A 27,995-nucleotide genomic window follows, 5' to 3' on the forward strand; every position below is an offset into this window, starting at 1 on the left:
TAATTTTCCTAATTTTTAGAAGGTAAAATCCTTGAAATAAGATCGCTAGGTGCATTTAAAATTTGGATAAACATGGTAAGACCAAACATTTCACAATAAATGGATGCCACCTACGTTTGTCAAATATAAGATTAATAAAACCGCCGGTTTGGAGGTCCTGCCAGAGAGTGGTTGGTCCGCGGAGCTTTCAAATGGGCCACCGACGACTGGCACTCTGGGGTCACGTGGGCGGCCTCGCCACGCCTTGCTCAGGCTCAGCGCCTCGGCCTAGCTCTGGATCACTCTGTAGTACCTCGTGGGGTCCGCAGTCCGTCGCTCTCGCGGAGGTGGAGCGAGGGAAAAGAAGGTAAATTTTGTTCTAGCTGTGGGGTTGGGTGGCCGGGCCGGGGCGGAGCTCGCAAGAGCCGCTGCTTCCGGTAGGGCGGTGGGTCCGGGCTCGGACTTCCGGCGGCGGCGGCGGCGGCTGTCCATAGCTGGCTCGGCTTGCAGTTTTGTGCCCTCTGCCCCTGGGCTTTCTGAGCAGAGTGACCCTCCCGGGCGTCTTACCCGGCACCGGCTTGCGCCCAGTCACAGCGAGGCCCACCAACTTCGTTCCCCTTAGAGCCTGCGTCTGCCTGAACCTGCCGCCCCAGTTGAGCAGGCGGGGCGTTTTTAACAAGCTTTCTCAGCTTTTGTTTGCTCTAAGGGGTGAAAACGGCTGCGGGGCCGATCTCCGTGCCCCGGCGGCCCTAGCTGTCTTCGCCGGGAGGGTGCAGGCAGAGCAGTCCACAGCTGGACAGCCCCGCGCAGGCCGGCGCTGGTCTTTGAGCGCCGATCCTTCTAGCAGCTGCAGACCGACTGGACTAAAAGGTTAAACAGCTCGAAGTCCTGTGCCCATAAACTGTCAGAGCTGGACCTTCGTGAAGACAGCTAATTCATGACGGGCGCGAAACGCGCCCACTCTCAGGCCCTGCTCTGACTTGACTAGAGTGAACCATTAATTCCTGACCAGAACCACAAGTGGCAGGCCTTAATTATTGCAGCACAATGATATAAAGACACTTGCCCGACATCACGCAGAGGCCGGATTCCAACCCAGGTGAGTTCACCTGGTGATCTCCATCTCTAATGTCCCAAACAGTAGCAGATTCCAGAACAACTACGTGACTTTATTAAATTATTAGGGAAAATATTCCATTTTAAACACTTGTTGACACAACTCTTGCACAACAGCGTTCCTAACTTTAAAAGAATTCAAAGCTGTCATCTTTGGTGATATATATGGTGAGATAGAGATAGAGATAGATAATATCTTTATTTTGCTAAAAGCTTTGGTACCTGTGAGATACTTTACTTGCAGGCCATGTGTTTTTATGAGTCCATGGATACTACTTAGATGAAATGTTAAGATTTATGTGTTGGTTTTCACAAATTTAGACCCATAAGATCCGGGTTTGATTCTTAACTGCTATTTTGTGAGTTTGGGTAAGCTTTTGTTAAAAAGGACCCTTTACCCTTAGTTTCCTCATCTGGAAAATAGATGGTTTTTGTGTTTTGTTTTGTTTTGGATTAATGAACTCCTATATGCAAAGAGTCCAAGCCCTGGCACTCACTGAAAGATATCTAGTTTTATCCATTATTCTGCTACCCAAAGAGATTGTACAAATCTACTATCTACAGTATTTCTCTTCTCTGAACCTAAAAGCAAGGGTGACACCCTGGAGCTATGCATCTGAACATGTGTAGACCAAGTCCCAGGCGTAGTAAAAGCACTTAAGTCAGTGCTGAAGAGGTTAACAAATACGTTCCTTTAATTTCATGTCTCTTCTGTCTCCACTGTCTTATAGATAACTTAGTTATTTTCTTCAGTTCAACCTGAATGGATTCCCTATGCTGGAAAGGTATATAATAGAGACTGAGGATCCACTTAGCTAATTTGTAATTTTTGTGGTGTTGTTAACACCTTTAGGAACCTAATTTTAGGCACAAGCCAAAAACAAAAACAAAACACCAAACCCAAAAAATGTTTCTTGAAGAGTGAACTGTGGAACAAAATGATTAGATTTTTCCGAATGGTTTTCTTCATCTAGCCCACATATTGGATAAGCTGTTTAATTTTCCTCTTTATTTTTATTCAGTTAAGATTCTACAATCTTAAAGTTGATTCAAAATATGGGAAATGTCTGGGAGAATATAAGTCATTCATCAAAGTAACAGAAATTAAGGTGAACACATTGACCCTTGTTCTCTGAATGGACAGACCTTCTTATTCACAATATTTAATTAAGAATAATATGGGTGTTAATTACAAATAATCACCACATATCATAACTAAAACCATTTATGGAACAGTTATTTGAAGGATGAGATAATACTTTCCTAAGCAAGATGAAAGACCATAAACATAGTTCTCCGAAACCTTTATCATTAGTGTCAGCTTCTTCTGCTCATTTCTTATCAGCCCCTGCAAAGTTCACTGCAGTGTTCCTTGGTAGAGGGCAAACCTGCAAAGACAGCGTGTTCTAAGAGGTGGAAACTTGAAGGGTTGTGTTTGGTTCTCAATATTTGGGGGTTGGAGAAACCTCATTTAACTTTGGATGCTTCTCTACATCACATGTGTTTCATTACTTGCTTCATATTAGTATTTCTTTGTTTTTGCCTGTAAAAAGAACAGTAAGAACTATTTATTTCCTCTGCTAATGCTAAGTTTTGAAATAAGCTGAATGTGCACAGGCACTTTCTCTGAGGATAGAAAGTGCCATTTAATTATCTTTTTCTTGGATTTCAGATCATATGGATCACAATTATAAGGCAGGATACAACTTAAATGTTGAAAAAAAGAATAATTTTAAATATAAGACTAAATCTAATACTTGGAGACATTTAAGAAATTTTGTGTTAACTATCCCCTTGCTTTTCTTTATAAATTTTATTCTATATACATGTGTCCATGAATATTGTTTGGTTTTACCTGTTTTTGCACTTGATAAAAATGGAAGTGTACTCTGAAATCTTTAAACAATTTTTTCATTTAAAATTACATTTTTAAATTAATCCTAATTAATATAGCCATGTTACTGCTGCATTCCACTGAATGACTATAAAAATTATCCATTTCACAGTTGATTAATTTTGAGTTGTTTCCTGTCTAATTTGTTATTACAGCCTTTCTTGTGCATGTCTCCTGGTGTACCTGTAAATGTTTCTCTGTAATATACCGAAAGCAGGATTAATGGGTCATGAGTTTGTTGAGCATTACTAGGTAATGTCAAACTGTAGGTTGCATTAATTGATGTCATCACTATCAGTCGCTTTGTATCCTTGCCAATACTTGGTATAATTTTTTCTAGTCTGTTAGATAGAAAAATGATATCCCATATATGACAGCTTTGCATTTCTTTTGCATTTTCCTACTAACAAAGTGGAGCACTTTCACATGTTATTAGTGGCCTTTCAGATTTCCTTATCCATGAAATGTTTGTTCATGTCTTTTGCCCATTTTTCTGTGATTATTTGGGATTTTCTTTTTGGTTGATAGGCATTTCTATATTGTGAATCTTAATTCTTTGTCAATTAAATGTGTGGCAAACTCCATATTTATTTCTTTTGGTTCAGGCTATTTCCCCCTCTTTTAGTTCATCTTTCTGTTTTCTGTTCATTTTTCTTATCATTATCGCCCTTCCGTCTGTTCTGCCGCAAAATGTGATAAAGGGCTGCAAGTCCAACACTGTGGAGGTAATTACTACTGCCTGAGTAATTTGTATACTTTGAGTAGCTTCTGGACTGTTTAAAGATGTAGTATGCAGCCTCCTGTCAGCCGTGGCTAATTCACAAAATCATTACCTTTAAAAAAAAAAACTATAGCACTGTGTGGTGTGGCTCAATGCACTGAGTACTGGCCTGTGAACCAAAGAGTCACTGGTTCGATTTCCAGTCAGGGCACATACCTGGGTTGCAAGCTGGGTCCCAGTTGAGGGTATGTGAGAGGCAACCACACACACATTCAAGTGAATTTGGCAAAAGATGGGGATAGAAGTCAATATTCAGAAATTGAAGGTATTTTTGTGCACCAACAATGAAATATCAGAAACAGAAATCAAGAAAAAATATCCCATTTGCTATAGCAACAAGAAAAACAAAGTACCTAGGTATACATTTAACCCAGGGGTTAAAAGAACTGTACTCAGAAAACTACACAAACTATAAGAAAGAAATTAAGGAAGACACAAATAAATGGAAGCATATACCATTTTCATGGATTAGAAGAATTAACATCATCAAAATGTCCATACTACCCAAAGCAATTTATAGATTCAGTGAAATCCCTATTAAAACACCAATAACATTTCACAGATATAGAAAAGCATTTCAAAAAATGTATATAGAGCCATAAACTACCCTGAGTAGCCTCAGCAATTTTGAGAAAGAAGAGCAAAGTAGGAGGGATCACAATATATGATCAAACTGACATCAAACTATATTACAAGGCCACTGTAATCAAAACAGTCTACTATTGACAGACACATAGATCAATGGAACAGAATAGGGAGCCCAGAAATAAACCCATATCTCTATGATCAATTAATATTTGATAAAGGGGCAGAAGCATAAAGAGGAATAAAAATAGCTCTTCAACAAATGATATAGGGAGATCTGGACAGCTACATGCAAAAAAATGAAACTCAACCACCAACTTACACCATACACAAAAATAAACTCAAGATGGATAAAAGACTCAAATATATGTTGTGAAACCATGAAAGTCCTAAAGGAGAACAGAGAAAGGAAAATCTCAGATATTCCACACAGCAATATTTTCACCAATATGTCTTCTAGAGCGAGGGGCATAAAGGAAAGAGGGAACAAATGGGGCTTCGACAAACTAAAAAGCTTCTGCATGGCTAAAGAAAACATCAGCAAAATGAACAGGGAATCCACTGTATGGGAAATTATATTTGCTAATGATACCTCAGACAAGGTCCTGATCTCCACAATGTATAAAGAACCTATGTGACTCCACTACAGGAAGACAAACAATCCAATTAAAAAGTGGGCAAAGGACCTAAATAGACACTTCTCCAAGGAGGACATACGGAGGGCCCAGAGACATATGAAAGAATGTTCAACTTCAGTAGCCATGGAAGAGATGCAAATTAAAATCACAATGAGATACCACTTCACACTGATCACAATGGCCATCATAAACAAATCAACAAACAACAAGTGCTGGTGAGGTTGTGGAGGAAAGGGAACCCTAGTACAATATTGTTGACCGGTGCAGCCACTGTGGAAAACAATGTGGAATTTCCTCAAAAAACTAAAAATGGAACTGCCTGTTGACCTGGCAATTCCACTGCTGGGATTATACACTAACAATCCTGAAACACCAATTTTGAAGAGCCTATGCACCCCAGTGTTCACAGCAGCACAATTTACAATAGCCAAGTATTGGAAACAACCTAAGTAACCATCAGTAAATGAGTGGATAAAAAAAACTATGGTACATTTACACAATGGAATACTGCAAAGCAGAAGGAAATAAGGAGCTCCTATTCTTTACAACATCATGGATGCAACTGGAGAGCATTATGCTAAGTGATGTAAGCCAATCACTGACAGACAAATACCATATGATCTCACCCTTAAGTGGAACCTAATCAACAAAACAAACAAGCAAGCAAAATATAACCAGAGACACTGAAATAAAGAACAAACTGACAGTAACCAGAGGGGTGGGGAGAGGGGTGTAATTGGGAAAAAGGGGGAAGGGTCATCAAGGAACATGTATAAAGGACACATGGACAAAGCCAAAGGAGGGTAAGATTGAGGGTGGGAGGTAGGGATGGGTTGGGCGGGGGGAATGGTGGGGGGAAAATGGGGACAACCGTACTCGAATAACAATAAAAATAAAAATAAATACATAAAAGAAAAAAGAAAAAGCTGTAGTTTTTCTTTTATTATTGTGAAATAATTTTTCAAAACTAGCATATGAGTTTTTCCCATCCTTTAAAAAAGTAACTAGGTTTGTTTTAGAGCAAAGGTTAATGGTGCTAACTTCAAGGTACAAACTGATATCTCTGTAATTTCCTAAACTTGATTTGTGTAATGCTTTCCTCTGTACTTTGAATTAATAGCTCCTGCTTCTTCCCATCAACACACACACACATACACACACCCCACATCCTATACTTCAGTTTTGGAGCTCAGGCTTATATGATATCTAATATATATTCAGCATCTTCCTCATGGCTCAGAACTAACCTCAAAAGAGTGGTCTATAAATTCTTTTTTTGAAAGCTTGTTTCTCGCTTTCACAAAGAGATTTTACTTCTTAATAATTTTTGTTATGAACTTATTTTTTAAACAAGCCATCCTCTCACTTGAAAGTTGCTAAGAGAGTAAATCTTAAAAGCCCTCAGCACAAGAAAAAAATTCTATAACTATGTATATTGATGGATGTTATCTAGACTTATTGCAGTGATCATTTCACAATACATACAAGCATCACATCATTATGTTGTACACATTAAACTAATGTTGTATGTCAGTTATACCTTAGTTTTTTAAAATAGCTAGATAAGCCAATGTTTTTTTCCTACTGACTTTTTCAAACTTCTAGTCAGCCATGCAGGATTAAATAAATATTTAGAGAAACCACTGGAAGGCCTGAAGACTATGTTCTTAAAGTACACAGAAGGTCTCTTTGAAAGGCTTGCTTTCAAAGAAATAGGCTGAGTATCTGTGCTGAGAAAAATTATATTTAGAATACCCACAAACTCTTTATGAAATCTTTGTTTAGAAATATGAGTTTGTACAATACATTGCTATAGATTAACTGAAGAGAAGTCATCTCTTTGCCCAAATGAGGAAGACAGTAATGACAATTACTGATTTATCTCCTTCTATCAGAATAGTCTCTAGTTTATCTGTAGGAGATAGCTATCCCTGCTGGAAAAACCAAGTGAGCCAACCCAGTGATTCCACTTCCAAAAATTTATATGGAGAAACCCAAAAAACTATATGCACCCCTATGTTTATTGCACCATTATTTGCAATAGCCAACTATGGAAGCAACACAAGTGCCTATTAATAGACAAGTGGATAAAAAACCTGTGGTTCATATATACAATGGAATATTACTCAGCCATAAAAAGAAAGAAATCTTATCATTTGCAACAGCATGGATGAACCTAGAGGGTATTATGCTCATGAATAAGTCAGTCAGAGAAAGGCAAATACCATATAAGTAGAATCTCAAGAACAAAATAAATGAACAAACGAAATTGAAAGAGATTCATAGATACAGAGAGAGAGCTGGTGGTTGCCAAAGGGAGGGGATTTGGGGCACTGGGTGAAGGAGGTGAAGGCACTAAGAAGCATAAACTGGCACCTGTGAAATAGTCATGGGGAGGTAAGTAAAGCATAGGAAATATAGTTGATGATATTGTGATAACTGTGTATGGTGCCATGTGGAGTACTAGAAATATTGAGTGGAGTACTCTGTAAATTATGATTGTCTAACCACTGAGCTGTATGCCTGAAACCAATAGTTTTTTTTTTATGAAAAATAAAATCAAGTGAGCCATCTCAACCTTGAGGTCCAAGAGTATTTAGACTCAGAGAACCCTACCTTCAGTGGGATAACAACCAAATGTTGTTTAGTTCTGCAATATCCATCTTACATGTTAAAATCAATCTAATACAAGTCCAGCCTCAATGTGAGGAGTTCTCCATAATTTTGGCAAGCTTTAAGAGTCTCTAACTCAAAATCATGACTAACTATAATCCAATATTTAGGAATGATTTAGTTTATATAGCTACCAAAAATGCTTCTACCAGTCTTAGAGAAATCAGATTTCTCATATGATATGATTATCTCTGAGCTAAGTTATAGCCAAACCAGTGAAGACCACTTGCAATTTTCTCTCTTTTTGGTTCAACCAGCATGGATCTTGATGGCTCTCAGCAAGATCCTGAAATGAAGGACAATCCTCCCGTCTATGTTGGCAGAGAAGATGACATTAAGAAATCTGAAAGAATGACAGCTGTTGTCCATGAGAGAGAAGTGGTCATTTTCTACCACAAAGGAGAATATCATGCTATGGATATTCGCTGTTACCGTAAGATTTTATTTTTTCATTTGTAAATCTTGTATTTGCTTACTAAGCATAAGACTGTCAAAATTTCAGATTTTTTAGTGACTAGATGTAATATTCAATTTCTTTTCAGACTCCGGAGGACCTTTACATTTGGGAGACATAGAGGTATGTAAAATTAAATCTATTCTCATAAAACTCAGATATTTCTTATTTACATTCTTATTTCATTTTGTATTCAAAATAATTTACATTTAGGTTTGGACTACATTTTAATGCTTCTAGTATCATTTTTAATATTCTAGAAATTTACAGCCCTACAATGTAAAGAAAACCATTTCACAGGTAAATGTGAGAAGCATACATGTCTTCTAATGAAGCAATCATACTCTAAGATATCTACCTCACAGATATAATTGCACAAATGTTTAATTGTATCTATAGGAGAGGGTCATTGTAACATTATTTATTTTAATAAAAATGGACAACAACCTAAATGTTTCAGCAATAGGAAACAGTGTAAATTATGAATAGTCGTGCTGTGGAATACTGCACAACAACTAAATTAACGAGGCAGATCTATATATGTTGGTATGAAAGGATGTCAACAATATATTTTTGAGTGAAAAAATTAAGTCATAGAATAATAGTTCTAATGTAATCCCATTTCTAAATAAAAAATAACATTCACTTTTTAATCACTCTTCAATTAATATATGAACTCATGCCTTTAGTAACCTGTCTTTATTTATATCTGAAGCTTATCATTCTTCCAGCAGCTAGTGAAAATTGCTTTAGAAGCACCTGAAGCCATTGCTTCATTTCTGTCAAGGAAGTGACATTGGCATGTCATATTTAACAGCACAGATACAGTAACATGGTGTAGTTACGTGAGCTAGTAACCGTCTGATCCAGCTGTAATCCACCAGGTCTCACATCAACAGCAAAAGGGACTGATGACTGTTAAGATTATATTCTGCCTAATGATGAATAATTTTTAAATGGAAGGGAAAAAGAAAAGCTGGTTTGTTCTTTAACCTGATTCTTCTGCAATATATTGTGCTGAGTTTGAGGTTTATTGTAAACATTGGAAAGGTCAGATTATTAAATCAGTTTTTCCTTCTCCAGGATTTTGATGGACGACCATGTATAGTTTGCCCCTGGCATAAATATAAAATTACTTTGGCAACAGGAGAAGGACTATATCAGTCTATAAACCCTAAAGATCCGTCAGCCAAACCCAAGTGGTGTTCTAAAGGAATAAAGCAAAGGATTCATACAGTGACAGTGGACAATGGGAATATTTATGTGACTCTTTCTACTGATCCTTTCAAGTGTGACTCTGATTTTTATGCCACTGGAAACTTCAAAGTAATTAAGAGTTCTTCCTGATAAAATTATATGGCAGTGAGCAATGTGCATGTTTTGAAAATAACCTTGTTTCAATACCAAAGATGATTTTTTCCAACACAGGTGCCTTACTTATCTTTAAAAATCATATAAATCTGACAGACCCCAAAGCACATGGACTGGGTAGGATGTAAGGATTAGCATCAGGATCTGCAGAATACATTTCATCCAGTCCTCCGGACTGACCGGAACCTGAAGGTTATAGGTCTGGTATGGGCATTGTAAGAAGGATGAAAGTAATTTGAAGTAACTAAAATGAAGAAAAGGTATAAAATAAGATCTGCTAAGAAAAATGGGTGGGAGCAATTCCACCCATTTGATGTAGCAATGTTATCATGGAAAAGTTTAATATATACAAAGTAAACAAAATAGTATAATAAACTCCCATCACCCAACTTCAACAATTTCAGCATTCTCCTATTACTGTTTTATTGCCACCTTCATGCATTCCCCACCTCTCCTATTTGATCATTACTTTTTTCTTTTTTTAATTTATTTTTTAATTGTTCAAGTACAGTTTTCTGTCTTTTACTCCCATCCCAGCCCATGCACCCAGCCCCCCTCCCATTTCCACTCCCCCTAGTTTTTGTCCATGTCTGACCATTACTTTTTAATGGTAAAATTTAAATATTTTGAAATAGATCTTAACTTCAGACTTTCTAAATACAGGGGAGGGCAAAAGTAGGTTTACAGTTGTAAGTGTGTGAAACAATTTATTCTTATATTATTATTTATCAATTATTGTATGATATGCCATATGAACAACTGTAAACCTGCTTTTGCCTACCCCTGTGTATAAGACTTTTTACACTTAAAATTCGCCTCCAGAAATGGGATAAGTTTACATGCTGAGTTTAAAATAAGAAATTTATCAATATGCTGGACATCAAAACCAAATAAACTGTGGTCAGTTCCTCTCTGATCAAGACAAACCGTCTCAAAGTGAGAAGACACACACAGCTGCTGCCCAGCCAGGGGAGATGTGACGTTTCCTGGTCAGTGAGCCAAAGTACTTTGAATTTGAATGCCTATGTGAAATTTTCAAGTAAAGACTTTTTTAAAAAAATTATAGAGAACCTTGCTCTTGTATGTACAACTGTTTCATGTAAATGTTATAAAGAGAAGAGGTACCGGGCATTCTTCCTCAGAGTCCTCTCTGTTGCGTTGGTGTTAGGGGTTCACCCTGCTTTACCATGACAGATACCTTTGGGCAGTGCTGTTCTGGTTGCCTGGGGCCCACCCTGCACTTTAACACCCTGGGTGCTAGGTATCTAAAACTTGGCAGCACGTAGAATGTAAGAGTAAGTCCAACGACAAAGAGCCGGGGTAAGCAGAATAGGAATTCAGAGTGAGAAGAACTGCCGTGTTTGGAACCTCTTCCCCAAAGCACGGTGATGTTCTTAGTGGCACAGGGTTGAATTAAGGTTCCAAACTTGGACTCTTTCCCTTGATTATTATAAAAATAATAAGCAAATAAAGTATCATTAAGGCTCTGCTTACAGAGCCCTTTTCTACACACTATTAAATTTCCCTTTCTGCTGGAATATGGGAAGCCTGAGGTAATACAACACTTGCACTCATTTTTCAGACTACTGCTAAAGAGTCAGGCTTGAGCTCTGTATAAATACTGTTTATGGCAGCAGCTACTCACGGGGTATAAGAAATGTGCCATCTCTGGAATGGGCACATCCCAACCTATTATATTAGGTGCCAGTCCTCTAATGACCAATCAGGTCCTAACATGTGGCCAGAATTTTAAATACACAGAAGAAACCAAAGAATCTCCTGCAGGCAAAACCATGGCTTTGGTTAGCAGGGCCAGTTATAGACTCTCTTAGGATCCAGTAGTAACAGTGAGTAACATGAACTCTATTTCTGGTTTTAGATTTGTTACTCTAAATCTGGAAATGAAAAATGTCCTGTCCTGTCCTGTTCTCATATACAGAACTCTTCTCAGATTTGTAAACAATATTCTATTTTACAACTTTATGAAATCTATGAATTGCGAGTCCTACTTTACAGATAAGTTTTAAAAGAAGTGGTAATAGGCAGACTCAAACTAGGCAAACTGTAGATAGAACACAAATATCTTTTGAAAAATGTCTCTAAAAAAGATATGTAGCATTTTTATTGGGATGGTTTTACCCTCCCAGAAAAATAATTAGAAAGATACTCAAAACAAGTCTTTAATAAAAAACATAAATGTATTATAAATAGACCTATATTATAAAACACAGCATAAAGTCTTCCCACCAAAGGGTACATTTTCTTGTTCATTAAAAGATATCAGATAGTGATACATGTATTTTATTTTCTCTACCTTATAAATACTTGAGTATGACATTTTATTAATTCCTCCCCTCCCTTCTTAAAAGCAGCTTAACTCTTAGTATATGAAAACTAGTTTCCTACCTTTGTCAGATAAAATGTTATTAGATAGATAACTCTTAAACTGTTCAGTGATATTTATGTTTAGATTTCCTCACTCATTTATTTCAGTTGATTGGTCAAACACAGAATGTAAAACCTGGATCTCATCATTCAAATGACGAGCAGGAACATCTGAAACATTGTCTGGCCTCTCCGGCCACGACCTGTAAGGTCTAGCTTTGATTTCGCCTTCAGGAAATACAGGCTCCGAAAAGGCTTTTCTAAGATTCCCGCTCTCCTCTCTGTTGTGCCTTATGGATTCTTCTTCTTGGAAAATCTTCTTTACCTTCTCCAGAACAGCATTAACACAGACTGTCTAACAATGAAAACAAATTGAAAAGCAAAGTTTCTTTTTTAGCCACTGGACTTGCAGATAGAAAAGTCCAATAAAGTGTTTAAGATAAAGTCACTCATTAGTCTCCTTATTCTAATGGAGAAGCCCTTCCTTTCAGGAACCACTGGCACATGATAAACATCAAGAGATTGGTCCCTTGTTCTGAATATATTACATCATAATCTAGAAAGAAAAGTAAAACATAGTGTGACTAAATAAAGCTTCACATCTTTTTTCCCAATTCATTAGATGTTTTATATTTTTATTCTGATTTAATTAAATGAAACATTTCCTTTATTCTCCTGATTTAATCCAGTGGAATTTTCTGAGAGTTGAAATTTGTCTCTAACATGTTAATACCACACAATAGGTTTTTGTTTTTGCTTTTTCCCACCTGGACTTTGCTCATACCCATGGGTACAACTGGAAGGGCATGAACAGTCTGGTGAGAATTTAGTAAGCTAGTAGATCAATGATTTCTAAAGAAACATGTGATCCATTTTCCCTCAAAAATGCCATTTCATAATTTAAGACAGTGTCAAAACATATAGAGAAAAATACTTCAAAAACTGAGAATCACTAAGAACTTCACCCACTAAACATATTCTATAAGTTTGCTGATGATGAAGACAATGATAATGCCAAATATCTAAGGCACAGGTGGCAAACACAAGGCCCATGGGTCAAATCCAGCTCTCTACCTTGTTTTATCTGGCCTGGCATCTTGTTTCTACCTGGTAGCAGTGTTGAGCTCTTTGCCCCTAATTAAGGAGTAGTTACATTTATACAGTCCTAAAATTACATTCGGCCCTTTAAATGCTGATGTGGTCCTCGGTGAAAATGAGTTTGACAGCCTGGACCTAAGGCAAACAATAAGAATAATACAGTCCATGAAATATAAAAAGACCTAGACTAGTTTATTTTACCAGCGATGCCTTAAGGTGATATAATTGGCTATAAACACTTGGAAGATGTTCAGAGAATAACAGGAAGGACTGGAGAAAGGATTGATTTCCTCCTTTCTTGCCTGCCTCTCACTGGAGAATGGGTAAACATCAGATGCTTCTCCTAACCATCCTGCAGTTAGTCTGTGGCCATGTGACCCTGTTCTGTCCAAAGAAACAAAATGTCTTCTAGACAGGAGATCAGAAAGGATTTTTGGGAAAGTTTTTCTTCCTATACAAAAAGAAAGACTGTCTTTTGCCTCTACCTATCCCCTTCTTTGTGGCTTGGAAACTGATAGGGATGTAATGCCTGAGCAAACCCAAGGACTAAAGAACAAACAGGATAGCAGAAAAAAAAGATAGAAAGGCCTTGGGTTCATGATGACATTGTAGACCTGCTGGGCAAACTTGGGAACTCCAGCCCAATTCCAGACTTCTAACTAAGAGGGGTGTTTAAATGTCTTTATTGATAAAGGCACTGTCAGGTGTTTTTTGTTACTTGCATCTGAGTATATCCAAACCCAGAACGATAAAGCTGGAAGTGCGTCACTTACAGATGCAGATGCAGATAGCTTCGTGTATTTATCCCAAATATGATCATTTTTTATATTCCATGCTCTGAAAACAGGTTGGGAAGCCCTATCATATCTGATACATTTATTCTTCCCTCACCTACAGAACTTTATCTGTGCCCATTCTAACCACTTCTGTCCCAGTTTTAGACAACGAAATGTCTTGATCAAGGTCAGTATTTGTCTGTCTTTGCTTTTAACGTATACCCTGTCACCTTCCCTGTCACTTATTCCTGCCTTTTTAGTTTAGTTTAACTGGCTCTCCCCCTGCTACACGTTCAACTGTCATCCATCCTAAAACTTAAAAAATTAATAATCCCTGGGACCCTGTTTCCCTCTTAATTGCCACACACTGTCTTCTTGACCAAACAAAAAAGAAGAATCTGCACTCATGGTTTCTACGTTATCATCTCTTCATTCCAAAGCCTTCTCGTTTCTGTCTTCTGTATCCCACCCATCACACCACTGAGATAGTTCTCAAGATAGTTATCTCCAACACCTCCACTTCTAGGTCTAATGGAAACGCAAAACCTTCACTGGTCTTGCCATTTTCTGCTTGTTTTTGATGTCACTCTTCAGTTCCTGAGTCTCTCTTTCCTTGACACTATTTCTCCTGATTCTCCTTTTACTTTTCATTTTATTGCTTTTTTGTGTCCATGGATTTCTCCCTAGCTCTTCATAAATGTTGCCATGTGCTCCACATTTCTGTCAACTTCCCACTCTTTCCATTTGGCATGGTTCCACTCAGAGTATTGACTTCCAACATAAATGTCATTTGCCTTCAAAACCGTAATTCCAGACCCGACCACTCCTAGGCTTTGCTTGGATGCACATATGACCGATTATCAGATAACCAAAAATTGTTTTATTGCCTACTTAGAGAATTTATAGCATGACAAATCATGTGACATGATTTCAAAAAAGCCTTTAAGAAATTGGAGTTTAATTTTGGCTGTAGACTCATTTTTTTTTAATTTCAACATGGCCATTTAATCTCACCCCTTTTTCACAGTTTATTTGCATTCTAGCTCAGCTGGATGTCAATTCTGTATGAAATTCACATTTAAGATATTGAGCACATCTCAAAAATTTAAAACACTTTTAAAATACTTATTTGATAAACTCAGGTTTTTTTTTAAAAAACTGTATGTGTTTAAAAGTAAATTCTTTTAATACTTTTTTTTTCAAAATGTCTTAAATAGTCTTGACTCCTTGCATGTCCCTATATATTTTACAATAAACTAGTCAACTTATAAACACTGCTCAGATTTGCATTGGGACTGAACTAACTCTACAGATTATGGGAAATTTTTATATTATTGTACGTTTTAAAGTGATCAAAAATAATAACAAAATGTGTAAGACATTAACAAAAAAACATAAAAATTATTAAGAGAAAATAAAGAAAACAGAGAGATATACCATGTTCACAGATTGGAAGGATTTATTCTACCAGTTATTAAGACTTTTAAGGTTTCTGTAAATAACAGTGTTGAATTGGTAGAAGCATAGACACGTAGATCAACAGTATAAAGCAAAGAGTATACAAACAGACTTACATATATAAGGACAGTTGATTTATGATAAAAGAAGTGTTCTTGAGCAATAGGGAAAGGGTGTTTTTTTTCACCAATAAATTGAGTCAGTTCAATTGGATACCCATGGAGGAAAAAATCGACCCTTACTTCATACCAATTTCAGGTGCATTATCAACCTGAAAGTGAAAGGTATAATAATAAAGCTCCTAGAGCACATACATCAAAGGGAAGAGCCTCATGTGTTGGATGTGGGTTGAAATTCCACAGTTAAGATATATAAAGCTCTTAACATAAAGGAAAAATTATAAACTGGATTACATTAAAATTAAGAACTTCTTTTTTTAAACATACTGATAAAAGAGGAAAAGGCAAGTCATAGAAAAAATAAATCTGCCCATATGTAACCCAAAGAGAACTTGTTCCTAGAATATGGGGGTAGGTAAAAGTAGTTTCACAGTTGTTCATATTGAAAATACAATAATAAATAATAATACAATAATAAACTCTGTGTTTTGGATACTCAAAACTGTAAACCTACTTTTGCTCACCCCTGCATATTTTAGAAGTATAGATCAATAATAAAAGAATGAACAACTCCCAACAGAAAAATAAGAAGATACAATTCTTTAATAGATATTCACAAAAAGACCTGGCTGGTGTAGCTCAGTGGATTGAGCACGGGCCTGCGAACCAGATATTCACAAAAAGGATATCCAAATGTCCAATTAATGTCCAATAAGGTATTCAATCTCATTAATAATCAAGGAAATATAAGTTCAAATCACAATGTGATAATAATGTATACCCATAAGAATGGCTACAATAAAAAATATTGAAATACCAAGTGTTGGTGATGATATAGAGAAACTGGAAATCTTATAATCTCCTGGAAGGAATTGTTAAAACCATTTTGGAAAACTGTTTGACAACCTCTACTATAGATGAACATGTACATATTTTATGGTCTAGCAATTTCATCAAAATATATGTACAATAATATTTATAGCACTTCATTCAAAATAGCCAAAACTGTAAATAATCTAGATATTCAACAGTAGAATGGATAAACAGTAACAGAGTCAATCAGTGGAATACTACACAGCAATGAAAATCCACAACCTACTGCTATAAGCATCAAATAAATGAATCTCGTAATAATAGTGTTGAGCAAAAAAGGGAAAATACAAAAGAATATATAGTATAGGATTCACTTATATGCCATTCAGACAAAAACACCTGCTATATTATAAGTCAAAGTAGTGGTTGTCTTTTTAGAAGAGGTTAGTGATTATGAGGGAGCCAAGAAAGAGGCTTCTAGAATAATAGTAATATTTTGTTTCTTGACCTGTGTGATATATAGATTAATAAATTTTGTGGTAATTCATCAAGCTGTATACTTCCCTCTTTGTATGTTATACTTTTTTTTAAAATGTAGAGGTAAGTATAAATGGAAATAGATTAAAAGAAATAACCCCTTATAATTTATAAAATCTTTTCTATTTTGTCATGCTTTTTGTTGAACACTTTTGAACTTGTAATTCAAAATATACTTTAAGTTTATAGCACTCAGAATTCAAACTACACTAGTATTTGTTTTCCCCCAAATCATATGGGGGAAAATTAAATGCCGGGATACTGAATTTGAACCAACCATGGCACAATGGCTAAAACAAAACAACTGTAGCTAAATGAAAACAAAATAATAATATTTTGAGCAAGTGGTAATACACTTTATAGAAATAAAATAATTTTAGTTATTTAAGTAAATTTGGTTTTGGTGAAGTAAATTTTTAATGTAAAATTACCTTGTTTCATGAATATAATGTACAGTATACTTTTAACAATGTTACATAGAATCAGTATATTTATTTATAGATCCTAATAATTTTCTTAACTTACCAAATAAATTAATGCTGCATATGAGGCATATATTAGGCTAGCTAAAGCAGTCTTTGCTGGGAAGGAAATGATATCGAACAAAGAACCCTTCCTGACCTGTAAAAAAAAAAAGTTCTCAATGTTACAGTGTTAAATTTTACAGTGTTATTGAAAAATGAGAATTTAAAGTTTTTCAAAGAAAGTCATGTACTTTAGATCTGGCTTTGTTCACATCCTAAAAATATATTGGTTTGTTTTTCTTCTTTTATAAAAAAAAATACATTCTTTTGCTCATCAAAACCTATGACATATCTATTTTAAAAACCTTGCATTTCCAAAATCCAAATTATTTTAACTTTTTTACATTTACCAAGTGCTCACCAGAGGGTGCTGCTGTGCATGTTGGAAAAACAGCCTGTGTCTCCCTTGCCTGAGGAGATATAGCAGAAAAAATCTCACTAGGAGCAGTCTCTGAGATTTTACTGCCTATGTTTTCTTCTAGAATCTGTATGGTTTTCGGTCTAATATTTAAGTCTTTATTTTGAATTTATTCTTGCATGTGGTGAAAGGAGGTGGTCTAGTTTATTTTTTACGTGTATCTGTCCAATTTTCCCGACACCATTTGTTGAATAAACTGTCTTTAACCCATGGTATGTGCCTGCTTCCTCTGTCAAATATTAATTGATATAAAGGTGTGGGTTTATTTCTGGGCTCTCTATTCTGTTCCATTGATCTATGTGTCTTTTTTGTGTGTGTGCCAGTACCATGCTGTTTTGATTATGATGGCCTTATTGTTTGATATTAGGTAGTGTGAGGCTTTCGACTTTGTTCTTTCTCAAGGTCACTGTTGCTATTTGGGGTCTTTTGTGGTTTCAGAAAAGAAAAAATAAACAAATGGGACTACATCAAACTAAAAAGGTTTTGCACAGCAAAGGAAAACACCAACAAAATAAAAAATCCACAGAATGGGAGAATATATTCACCAACACATCTGATAAGAGGTTAATATCCAAAATTTATAAAGAACCTAAAAAACTCAACAACAAAAAAACCAAACGATTTGATTAAAAAGTTGGCAATGGACCTGAATAGACACTTCCCCAAAGACGACATACAGATGGCCAATAGACATAGGAAAAGATGTTCAATGTCACTAATCATCAGAGAAATGCAAATTAAAACCATAATGATATATTATCTCACACCTGTCAGCATGTTTATCATCAATAAATCAACAAATAACAAGTGCTGGTTAGGAAGTGGAGAAAAGGGAACCCTAGTGCACTGTTGGTGGGAATGCAGACAGGTGCAGCCTCTGTGGGAAGCGGTATGAAGATACCTTAAAAAATTAGAAATGGAACTGCCTTATGACCCAGTGATTCCACTTCTGGGAATTTATGTAAAAACCCCCCAAAACAGTAATTCAAAAGAACATAAGCACCCCTATGTTCATTGCAACATTATTTACAATCACCAAGATATGGAAGCAGCCCAAGTGTGCATCAGCAGTAGATGAGTGGGTAAAACAAGTGTCTTAGTGTCCAACCCACTGCCTGTGGGCTGCATGGGGCCCAAGATGGCTATGAATGTGGCCCAACACGAAATCATACATTTACTTAAAGCCTCTTTTTTTCATCAGTTTTAACTAGTGTTCGTGTATTTAATGTGTGGCCCAAGACAACTTCTCTTCTTCTAGTGTGGCCCAGAGAAGCCAAGGGTTTGGACACCCAGAGAATGGAATTTTACTTGGCTGTAAAAAAGAAGAAAATTTTACCCTTTGTGACAGCATGGATGGACCTGGAGAATCTTAGGCTAAGTGAAATGAGCCAATCAGAGAGAAACAAATAATAAGTGATTTCACTCATATGGGGAATCTAATGAGCAAACTGAACAAGCAAAACAGAGACAGACTCATAGATGGAGAGCAGATAAAAGCTAGTTGGGGGAGGGGACATTCAGTGGTGGAAGGATTGAGCAAAAAAGGAAAAAGGACTCATCATGGACAGGGAGAACAGTGTAGGGATTGCAGGGGGGATGGAGTATAGGAGGATAAATGGTAATGAAAAAATATAATAAAAACAAACACATTGGAAAAATAAAGGAATAAAATCAAAAGTCTTTGTTCAAATTCATGTAATCATCCTTTATTAAATTATTCATTTCTTCAATTAAGCAATCAAAATGCTGAGCATTTCCTGGAGATTAATGACCTGCTTGAAAATGCTAATCATGAAATTGCTGAAGGCCAGCATTAACCTTAGATGATCACTAAGCTTCAAGAAATGCTCTGTGCTCATGCCCAGCATGCTTTTTTGAAATGCAGAAAAGGTTTACACCAATAATGACTTTATCTCTCAAATGTTTCTAGCTTCTGGTAATAGAAGGTGCCCCTGCCTAAAACCTAATAGCATAATATATTCCGTTTAAGGGAACTGTACCCTCACAGGCCACCTCCACCTCTGCTGCCTTGAGCAGAATATGAAATGAGGACATTAGGGAAACCATTCCCCTCCCAGTCAGCAGTGCTGAGGCAGTTAGCCATGCATGCGCCTGTGAAGTAGAGCCAAGCCACTCTATGGCTTCAATAACTTCCAAAAGGTACAGGCTATAGCGAATAAAGTCATGCATTTGCACAGCAAAAATGCATACAATGTTATAAAACATTGAAAAACTGAAACAATGACAGAATGACTAGGTAAATTACACCATTGTTTACTTGATGGTATAGTGCAGCATTTAAAATCTGCTTCAATAGTCATCTAGACACTGGGGTTTGGAGGAGGTAAGAATAAATTATAAAGGGACATGAGGAAATCTGGGAGTGATGAATATGTTTCTTGACTGTGGCAATGGTGTTATAGGTGTATATACACATCAAATCTTATCACATTATATACTTTAAATATATGCAGTTTAATTTATATTAATGATATCTTGCCAAACTATTAAAACATGTGCTTGGGCTTGGGGTGGGGGGGCAGAATGTGCTTCCAAAGAACTGATAACATTTTAATGAAGAGTTACATGGCACTGTGTACAGGGTCAGGTTCTAAGTACTTGTTATTGCAGTAAACTCTGTTTTTGCTTACTGCTGCCACTGCTGAGTGACAAACAAAATTCCCCATCGCAATTTCCCTTCATCTCTTTTAAAAGATTTATGGAATGCGGAAGCTGAAGCCAAGAATACTATCTAGCCTAGTCGCTAAGAGATGGCTGTTGTGGAGGGGAGGGGGAGGGGGTGCTTATTTCAGGCCATACCAACTCCTACATGCGTAAGGGACATGTAGGGGCAGTTTTAGCTCCCTCTCTCCGCAAGTCAGTCTGGAAAATTTCCCAGCATTCCTGGCTTCTGGAAAGAGTTTCCAGGAAATAAAGCAGCTGTTGCTGTTTCCCAATTGTTAGGAGAATCAAAATGATAGCATGCCTTTGAATCCCACTGTTAGGCCACAAGGAGGCATTATATTAGTAGAGAGCAGATATACTCCAGCAAATGCCTCTGGCAGAGTGAAAGATTATGAGTTTGTGAATATATAAATGTAAGTGGGAATTCCATATTCAGTAACTGGTAGGCCATATACAATAAAAATAAAAGTGGCATCTGCATGCGTAAGGAGTTACTATTTCTGTTTCACTACATCTTTCTTTTTCAAATTTTGTCCTTCACCTAAAAAGAGTAATTAAAACCAATTAGTTTCAAAATAAATTATGTATTTGATACTCGTTATGCTTCTGAATAATGAATCACTATATTGCCTAAGGGTCACATTTTCACCATTTTAATGCTTTTAATAAATGCTTGCCATTCCTGTGACAAATCACCCCTGTAGAGAATGCATTTCCTCCCAAATTCATGTGGCTACTGGCAAGTAGCCATTTTTCTATTTTATGACTCATTTGCAATACATGTTTTTCATATTATAAGCTACTCTGTGTCATCTTTGGCTTGCTGTGAGCAGGGATAGTGTATGGTAAAAACAGATAAATAAACAGGAGAAATTTAGTAAATGGGAGGCTTTATTTAGATTGTCTTGGCCTATTTCAAAAATTTTATCTTAACCTTGTTGTTATATTAACTTATGTTTTTGCATATTTAAATTAAAAGTACTTCATATCAACGTCATGCCCACAGTTATTTTTTTAATTTGGTGACATTAATACATAAGTTATATGGATATAACAGTAAAAACATTTCAACTTTTAACTAAATTTTGCCCACATAATTTTGATTGCCTCATTTCATAAACAAACTGTTCTTATTTCTTTTCACTAATAATGAGATAAACCACAAAAAGAGCACGCTACAAGCAGTTTAGAAAACAAAGATCCCCCTGCAGATGATCTGAGGTTACACAATGACCAGGCCCCACTTAGTTTATGTTGTCCAAAACCACCTTGGTGAGGGATACCAGGGGAATGATAGGGGGAAACCAACTCAGTAACTCACGGGTAAGTAAGTGCTGCAAGAAGTACTGGCTCCTGTTAATAGGTCCAGAAGAAAGTGTTTCCTATAAGTTTGGGAAAGCTACAAAGACCATGTCTTTGCTTAGCAACTCACAGTACTCATGATCACAGGGAAGACTCCTCAAGTCTGCACACAGTAAAGGAAGCTGTTTGACTTTTTTTATCCCAGTATTAATGTCCTGTGGAACACTGATCTTAAATAAGCTCTTAATCAGGTGGTTCTGTAAGAGCTCAATGTCCCAACCTCCTGGCCAAATTGGAGAATTAAGTCTTCAAGATCCAGTAGTTCTGCTTTCTAGAATGGTCCTTTTTTCCCCAGCTCTGAAATTACACCACCCAAGATAGCCTCACAGCAGGCTCATCCAAGGACCTACAGCAGTTCCTGATTATTTGTGAGGGTTACAGTTTAACCCAACTGGAGTCTACCTTGGAGGGTTAGCTGCAGGGAGTAACTCTTACTTAGAAAAGCCTCGGACTTTCATCCTGAATAGGGGGCCACAAGTCACTGGGCTCCACCTATCTATGGCACAGGCATTTTAGAGGCTGAGCATTTTCTTTGCTTTGCCTGCACAAAGTGGAAACAGTTATCTCTGATGCCACTATGAGTGCTCCCTGTCCTGTGGCCCTGCATTGGCCTGCCAAAGTCAACAACTGTGTCTGGGAGCTGACGCGTCTTGGCTGAAATCAGCATTCGAGCTGATTATCTAGGTCATTGCAGCTCAGAGCAGCTGCAGGCTTCACTCTGCCAGGCAGCTTACAGGGCTAAGCAGATGAGCCATTTTGTAAGCACTGGTGCTGGGGACATTGCAAACCATCAGGATATTCTCTCCTCAGTTTTCCATTCCTAAGGCCCCTTATAGAATTAGCAGATATTTCACTATAATCTCCACCCTGCAGAACTTGCAAGGGTTTGAGGAGCAACCTGACTCAGCATCCCTAGTGCCAGGTACAAAGGAAGTCTCTTCTAACAAGATGTCCAGCTGGAGCCTCCTAACCCTAACTCATCATGTTCATGTCACAGAACAAGCCACCAGAAACTCTCAAGTCACCTGTATCAGATGGGTCTTTGGGTAATCCATATTTGGCACAATATCTTTGGATATATCTCTGAAGATATGCAGGACATACTCTAGAGCTAAATATGCTTAAACAAAAAGTCTGGGAAGATCGTAAAGGAAGGTCCTGTGGTAGGGTCCATTCCCTGTCTCGGGGAGACCATTACCATAGGATTCATCTCAGACCACGGCAAAGAGCTGAAACGCTATCCTAGTTACAGTCAGTCTCCAAATGAAAATGCTCCTTTATTCCAGGTTCTTGAGGGAGGTAAGACCCTGACTAGTGTTCCCAGCTATATAATATCCAACAGAGTTTTGGCAGAACCATTTAAGTCACTCTAGATACATCACCCTCTTATCAGTGATGAAAAAGAGCACACGAAGAGGCTCTTTGAACATACTGCAGACAGGTTGAAAAGGCTGCTTACTTTCCTACATAAAGCGATGTCCTCCATGTGTACACAAAGCATATCTCTTTGCAAAGTATTGGTAATTCCAGAGCTCACTCCTTCTACTTCTGCATATCATAAAGTTCCACCTTGACACAGGCAGCCTGACAATTCTTGAAGGAATTCGTACTGGATCCCCTCCAGGTAAGCTGAACTCTCTCACTCTGGGCAGGCAGCCAAGCTGTGTACCAGGACCGCTGCAGCTCCTTTGGGCTGTGCCTCTCACCTCTCCGCACACTCTGGCGCTGTGGTACACCATTCACAGGCCAATCCACGGGCCCCCACCACACCTCAAACATTAGTTGTTCCTTTGACCCTCCAGGCCACTGTCTCCATTATTTATACTTGTTTTTAGTCATCACTGAGACTTTCAGATTTGAGATATGCTGTTTTCTTCTGTTCTATGACTTAGTTTCCTCCCAGTGACAGTTTTCTCTCTTCACATCCCAGCTTATGCATATTACTCAAGTAAAACTCCTTCCTCACTCCTCCCTCAAGGACCCTGGAACCTCTGACCCGGAACTGTTCCCACTTGTCTCACTCCAGCCATACAAAAATCCTTACATTTCCTAAGTAAGTCATGCTCTCTCTTGCTCCAGCACCTTAATATACACTGTTCTCTTCCTGGAATAATTCTCCTCCTTCTTTACAAGGCTAATTTCTCCTACTTCAAGTCTCAGGTCAAGTATCACCTTCTGGAAAGCCTATACTGACTGCCCTTTGGAACTACATGCCCCTCGTTGATGCTTCTACAGTGCACTTTGCACACTTTGATGATGCGCTTGCTGCACTCTACTGGCACTGCTTACTGCTCACTTGTCTACCATCCCCACAGGTCACAGGCCAAGGGCAAGACATCTATGAATCCCTAGTACCTAAATTAGTGATTTCACATGTCAGGTTTTCAATAAGTATTTGTTGAATAAATGACAAGCTAGAATTATACATACTTTACTTACTTCCAAAAATAAATTCAACCATCTTACATTAAAATTTGTAAAAGATACTAAGAAGTGAAACTGAAGAACATCTACTTCCAGCAACATAGCAGAGCTAAGGAGGAAATGCCCTTCACACACACACACACAGAAAAACCTACAAATTCTACATAAAGGGATACACCAAAAATTTTATATAAAACTGAATTGAAAGGAAGAAAAAGAGGGAGGGAAATCCCCATACTAGAAACAAATTGGGAACTAAAAGTTGGAGCAGTGAGTGTCTAAATTTATGTCCCAGGAACTCTGGGCATCTTACAGGAACCTGAAATAATGGCTGGGGGCTTGAATTTTAATACAGAGGCTGGAGATGAGACTTAGAGGCGCACGGAGCAGGCTTTCAGGCTGTCCGGGTGGAAGTGGGGCTGGGGCGGCTGCACCCAGTCCAGGAAGAGGGTAAGGGAGCTGGTCTCCACCAGGGATGACACCCCAGGAGCACCAGCAAAATCCTCCAGAGGGAAGGTTCCAGGCGAGAAGGGTTTCTATTTATTAAAAAAAAAATCTCTGAAGAAAAACGTTCAGTTAAACAAAACACCCAAAGATCTGCTGAATGAGACACAATCTAGATCATCAATAGTCAGGAAGATTAGCATCCCCTGAATATCTCAGAGAAAAGCCCTTAAAAAGATCATAAATAGTATGTTTAAAATATCTAAGGATTTTTCAAAAGGCACTTTGAAAAAAATTACAAATTGGGGAACACCACCAAATAAAATTTCCAAGAGTGGTAAGTATAGTGTTTGAAATTTAAAATACATTCAATAAGTAAAAGAGTATATTAAATATAGCTGGAGAGAATTGATTAACTGGAAGAAAGTTCAGAGGAAATTATTCAAAATGTATCAAAAAGAGATACAGAAATGGAAAATATGAAGAAGGTAAACAAAGAACAAAATAAGAAGATCCCAAGTATATGTTTAGTAGGCATTGTAGAAGAAGAGACTAGAAAAAATGCGAAAGAGGTAATATCTTAAGAAATAATGGCTAAGAACTTTCCAGAAATGAAGAAATTATTCTCAGATTCGAGAATCACAGTGACCCCCAAGTGTACCATTCTGAAAAGCATTTTGACAACAGATAATAAAATTGAAGGTGTGGCTCCCTCATGACCCGGCAACCCCTCTTCTGGATATACACGTGGATACACAAGTGTCTCAGACACATGGATAAGGAGCCATGGACGAAAGGGTTCACCAAAACACTGTTTGTAATGCAAAAAAATGGAAACTAACTGTCCATCTGTCGAGTAATAGATAAACTGTAATTTTTTTCTTAAGATGGAATACCACAAGCAAGATAATAAATCCTAGCTACATATATATATATATAAATGTTGAAATATATGCTTATATATATATAAATGTTGAAAAATGCTTATATATAAAAATATTAAAAGGAAGTGTCAGAAGGTCAAGTATTATATACCTTTTATATACATTTTAAATATATAAAGAAAAATAGCTGTATACGAATGTAGTGAAAATATAAACATATGCATGGAAATGTTCACATCAACCTCAGGGTCATGATTAACTTTGGTGGAGAAAAACAGGGACAGGATTAGGGCCTGGTCAATTATAGTTCTTTATAAAGGAGACATGTGAAGGCCATATGGCAAAATACTATCACCAGGTAAGTTCTGGTGGGATTTATGATAAACTACCTTTGATATATTTTTGAAATATTTTAAAATAAGGAGTTTAAAAGTTAAAGCTATGTCCTAAGACAATTAGAACAAGAGCAAAGGAGAAGAAATTTCATGGGTGTTAATCTCAAATACAGTAAGAAGAGTCACAGTCAGCATGTGGACCTTCCACAAGTCATTTAATCCTTCGGACTGTTTCTCTCACCTCAGGTTCCTGAGAATAAGTATATCACAACTAAGCTCTAAATTTACCTGTGAAACGTACTGCCGATCAAAGCAAAAAGGCAACAGACTATGTTTTTTGTTCTCATTATTGGACAAAAGGAATCAAATTCAAGTACAAATAGAGATTATTTTTCTGTTACCGAATTTTCATGAGCACTGGAAGACAATTCTGCATGGATGTTTCTCATTCCTGTATAGATTGGGTCTTCTGGGCAAAGGACATGGTTGAATAGCAACCATCCTTGGAAGGAAGTATAAACCTCTGGATCTAGTGATATCCCCCCTAAGAGATGTCAAAGAGCACTAAAGATAAAGCCCTCTCCTGCTTCCCCTCTAGAGACATCTGCTTCTCTCTCTCTCTCTCTCTCTTTCCCCCCACCCACCTTCACCACAACCCCCCAAGTTGGGCAGACGCACCAACAACCCTATGTAAAGCCGAACGAATCTCCTCATTTCGGGGTTCCTCTCCTGTGATACAGCTTACTAGGTACATGCACAGGTAACACCTGGCTCTAATCCCATTGCCCTGTAGGAACTGAGGTGAGGAAAACTGACACAAGATAATGTTCTTGTCACTGCTTTAGCTGCAAACAATAAACAACCTGAGTCTCTGCCACAAGGATCTTGCGTGGTCTGTCAGTGTGTGTGTGTGTTTGTGTAACTGTGGCAGGCTATCTTGCTAGCTTGTATATAATGTAAAAACTCAGACCCTTTACAATTTTGACTTAGCAAAGAGGAGCAAAAAAAAAAAAAAAAAAGACTGAATAATACAATGAACAATGTCTTTAAACATGATTTCCTAATAAATACAGAAATAGTCTCCAAGGGACACTTCCTATATGATCCTCTGTAAAAACGATGGGTCTAACAATGTAAAGAAAGAACTGCTGAGGGACAACATTAGATTTGGAAAGATATTGCAGTGGGAATTTAAAATAATAGGGTTCAGCTATGTTTCTTTTTGATGATCTAAAGATGTAGGCAAAAGGTTTATTAGTACTTAGGCAATCCAATGGTTAACAAACACAAACCATTTTTTACTTTCTCAAACATCTACTATTATAAGAGAGCTATTTAAAAATGCTGTCCTCGGCAGTCCACAGTTGAAATATCTGTTAATTTTAGCCATCCCATCCATTGTCCATTTTCTCATCTAGAAACAGCTAAGGTTTTTATTTGCAGATTCATCCTTTCCTTACTCTCAGGTCACGTGGTGTGGATGGAGCTCCACCCTCCGTTCTGGGAGTATGGAGTACTCCCAGGTAACTGAGTCCTAGGCCAATCTGTGATTCCCCTTCCCTGCTTCAGAGGTAAGCCATTCTCTATGAGTGAACCTCAGGCTTGGCCAGGAATGCGAGGTCAAAGATTCTCACTCTCTTCTGCTGAAACTCAATCTGGAAGGATGAAGCTCTGAAATAGCTGCAAATCATCTTGTGACCATGAGGGACAGGTTGGCCTGATAATGGAGTCACCCCTGAGAAAGCAGAGTCAGGCGACAGAAAGAGAAGGAGGATCCTGAAGGCATCATTTGAGTATCTCTCTCCAGCAATGCCTGAAGCCTTAACGACTCTGGATTGTTCAGCTACATGAACTAATGTATCTCCTCTTTGTTGTAACTCAGTTTGAGCCAGGTTTTTTCTTCCTCCAACAAAGAAGTTAAGTTTATTCACTCTGGGGATCAGGTGCCAGACTTGCAAGACTCCAAATCTGTTGTCACATTTAGAATGCTCTGAAAAGTGTCCAGACTGAAAAATCCAGAATTCTGTGACATAAAACTTAGAAAAAAAAACTTGGTCTGAAAGAGCTTTAAGAATTGTCATCCTTTAACAGAGCCTCCATGAAGCAATGCAGGACACATAACTTGAAATATACCTGGATGTTGATAGGTCTAACAAAATGAGTTTATAGTTAAATGTTCTCAAAATGTTGTGTCAATTAAGGATTGTTTTGGAAACATAGGTTATGGGGAAAATGAAACAAA

The 27,995-nt window shown here is 37.4% G+C and overlaps 2 protein-coding genes across 5 annotated transcripts in view; one reads left to right on the plus strand and one right to left on the minus strand.

Annotated features, from left to right (window-relative positions):
- The first annotated feature begins 238 nt into the window (after positions 1 to 238).
- The window catches only part of RFESD (Rieske Fe-S domain containing), a 42,674-nt gene continuing 14,917 nt past the window's right edge, over positions 239 to 27,995 (plus strand). The window contains exons 1-4 of one of the 4 annotated variants that reach the window (XM_053663572.1): positions 239 to 346; positions 7,924 to 8,099; positions 8,209 to 8,243; positions 13,872 to 13,937. In XM_053663572.1, the coding sequence (XP_053519547.1) occupies positions 7,925 to 8,099; positions 8,209 to 8,243; positions 13,872 to 13,937 (276 nt within the window). In that variant the 5' untranslated portion in view covers positions 239 to 346; position 7,924. Of the gene's footprint in view, positions 347 to 419; positions 1,079 to 7,923; positions 8,100 to 8,208; positions 8,244 to 9,203; positions 11,979 to 13,871; positions 13,938 to 27,995 lie in introns of those variants that run through there. The other 3 variants (XM_053663571.1, XM_037153826.2, XM_037153829.2) reach the window with 3 other exon arrangements.
- The window catches only part of SPATA9 (spermatogenesis associated 9), a 29,778-nt gene continuing 13,750 nt past the window's right edge, over positions 11,968 to 27,995 (minus strand). The window contains exons 4-5 of the mRNA XM_037153830.2: positions 17,203 to 17,298; positions 11,968 to 12,231 (exon numbers count right to left, since the gene is read on the minus strand). Of these exons, the coding sequence (XP_037009725.2) occupies positions 11,968 to 12,231; positions 17,203 to 17,298 (360 nt within the window). The remainder of the gene's footprint in view (positions 12,232 to 17,202; positions 17,299 to 27,995) is intronic.

This window comes from Artibeus jamaicensis, unplaced genomic scaffold (genome assembly GCF_021234435.1).
Source record: "Artibeus jamaicensis isolate MK-2021 breed Jamaican fruit bat unplaced genomic scaffold, CSHL_Jam_final contig_3214, whole genome shotgun sequence".
In the NCBI taxonomy this organism is placed as follows: domain Eukaryota; kingdom Metazoa; phylum Chordata; class Mammalia; order Chiroptera; family Phyllostomidae; genus Artibeus; species Artibeus jamaicensis.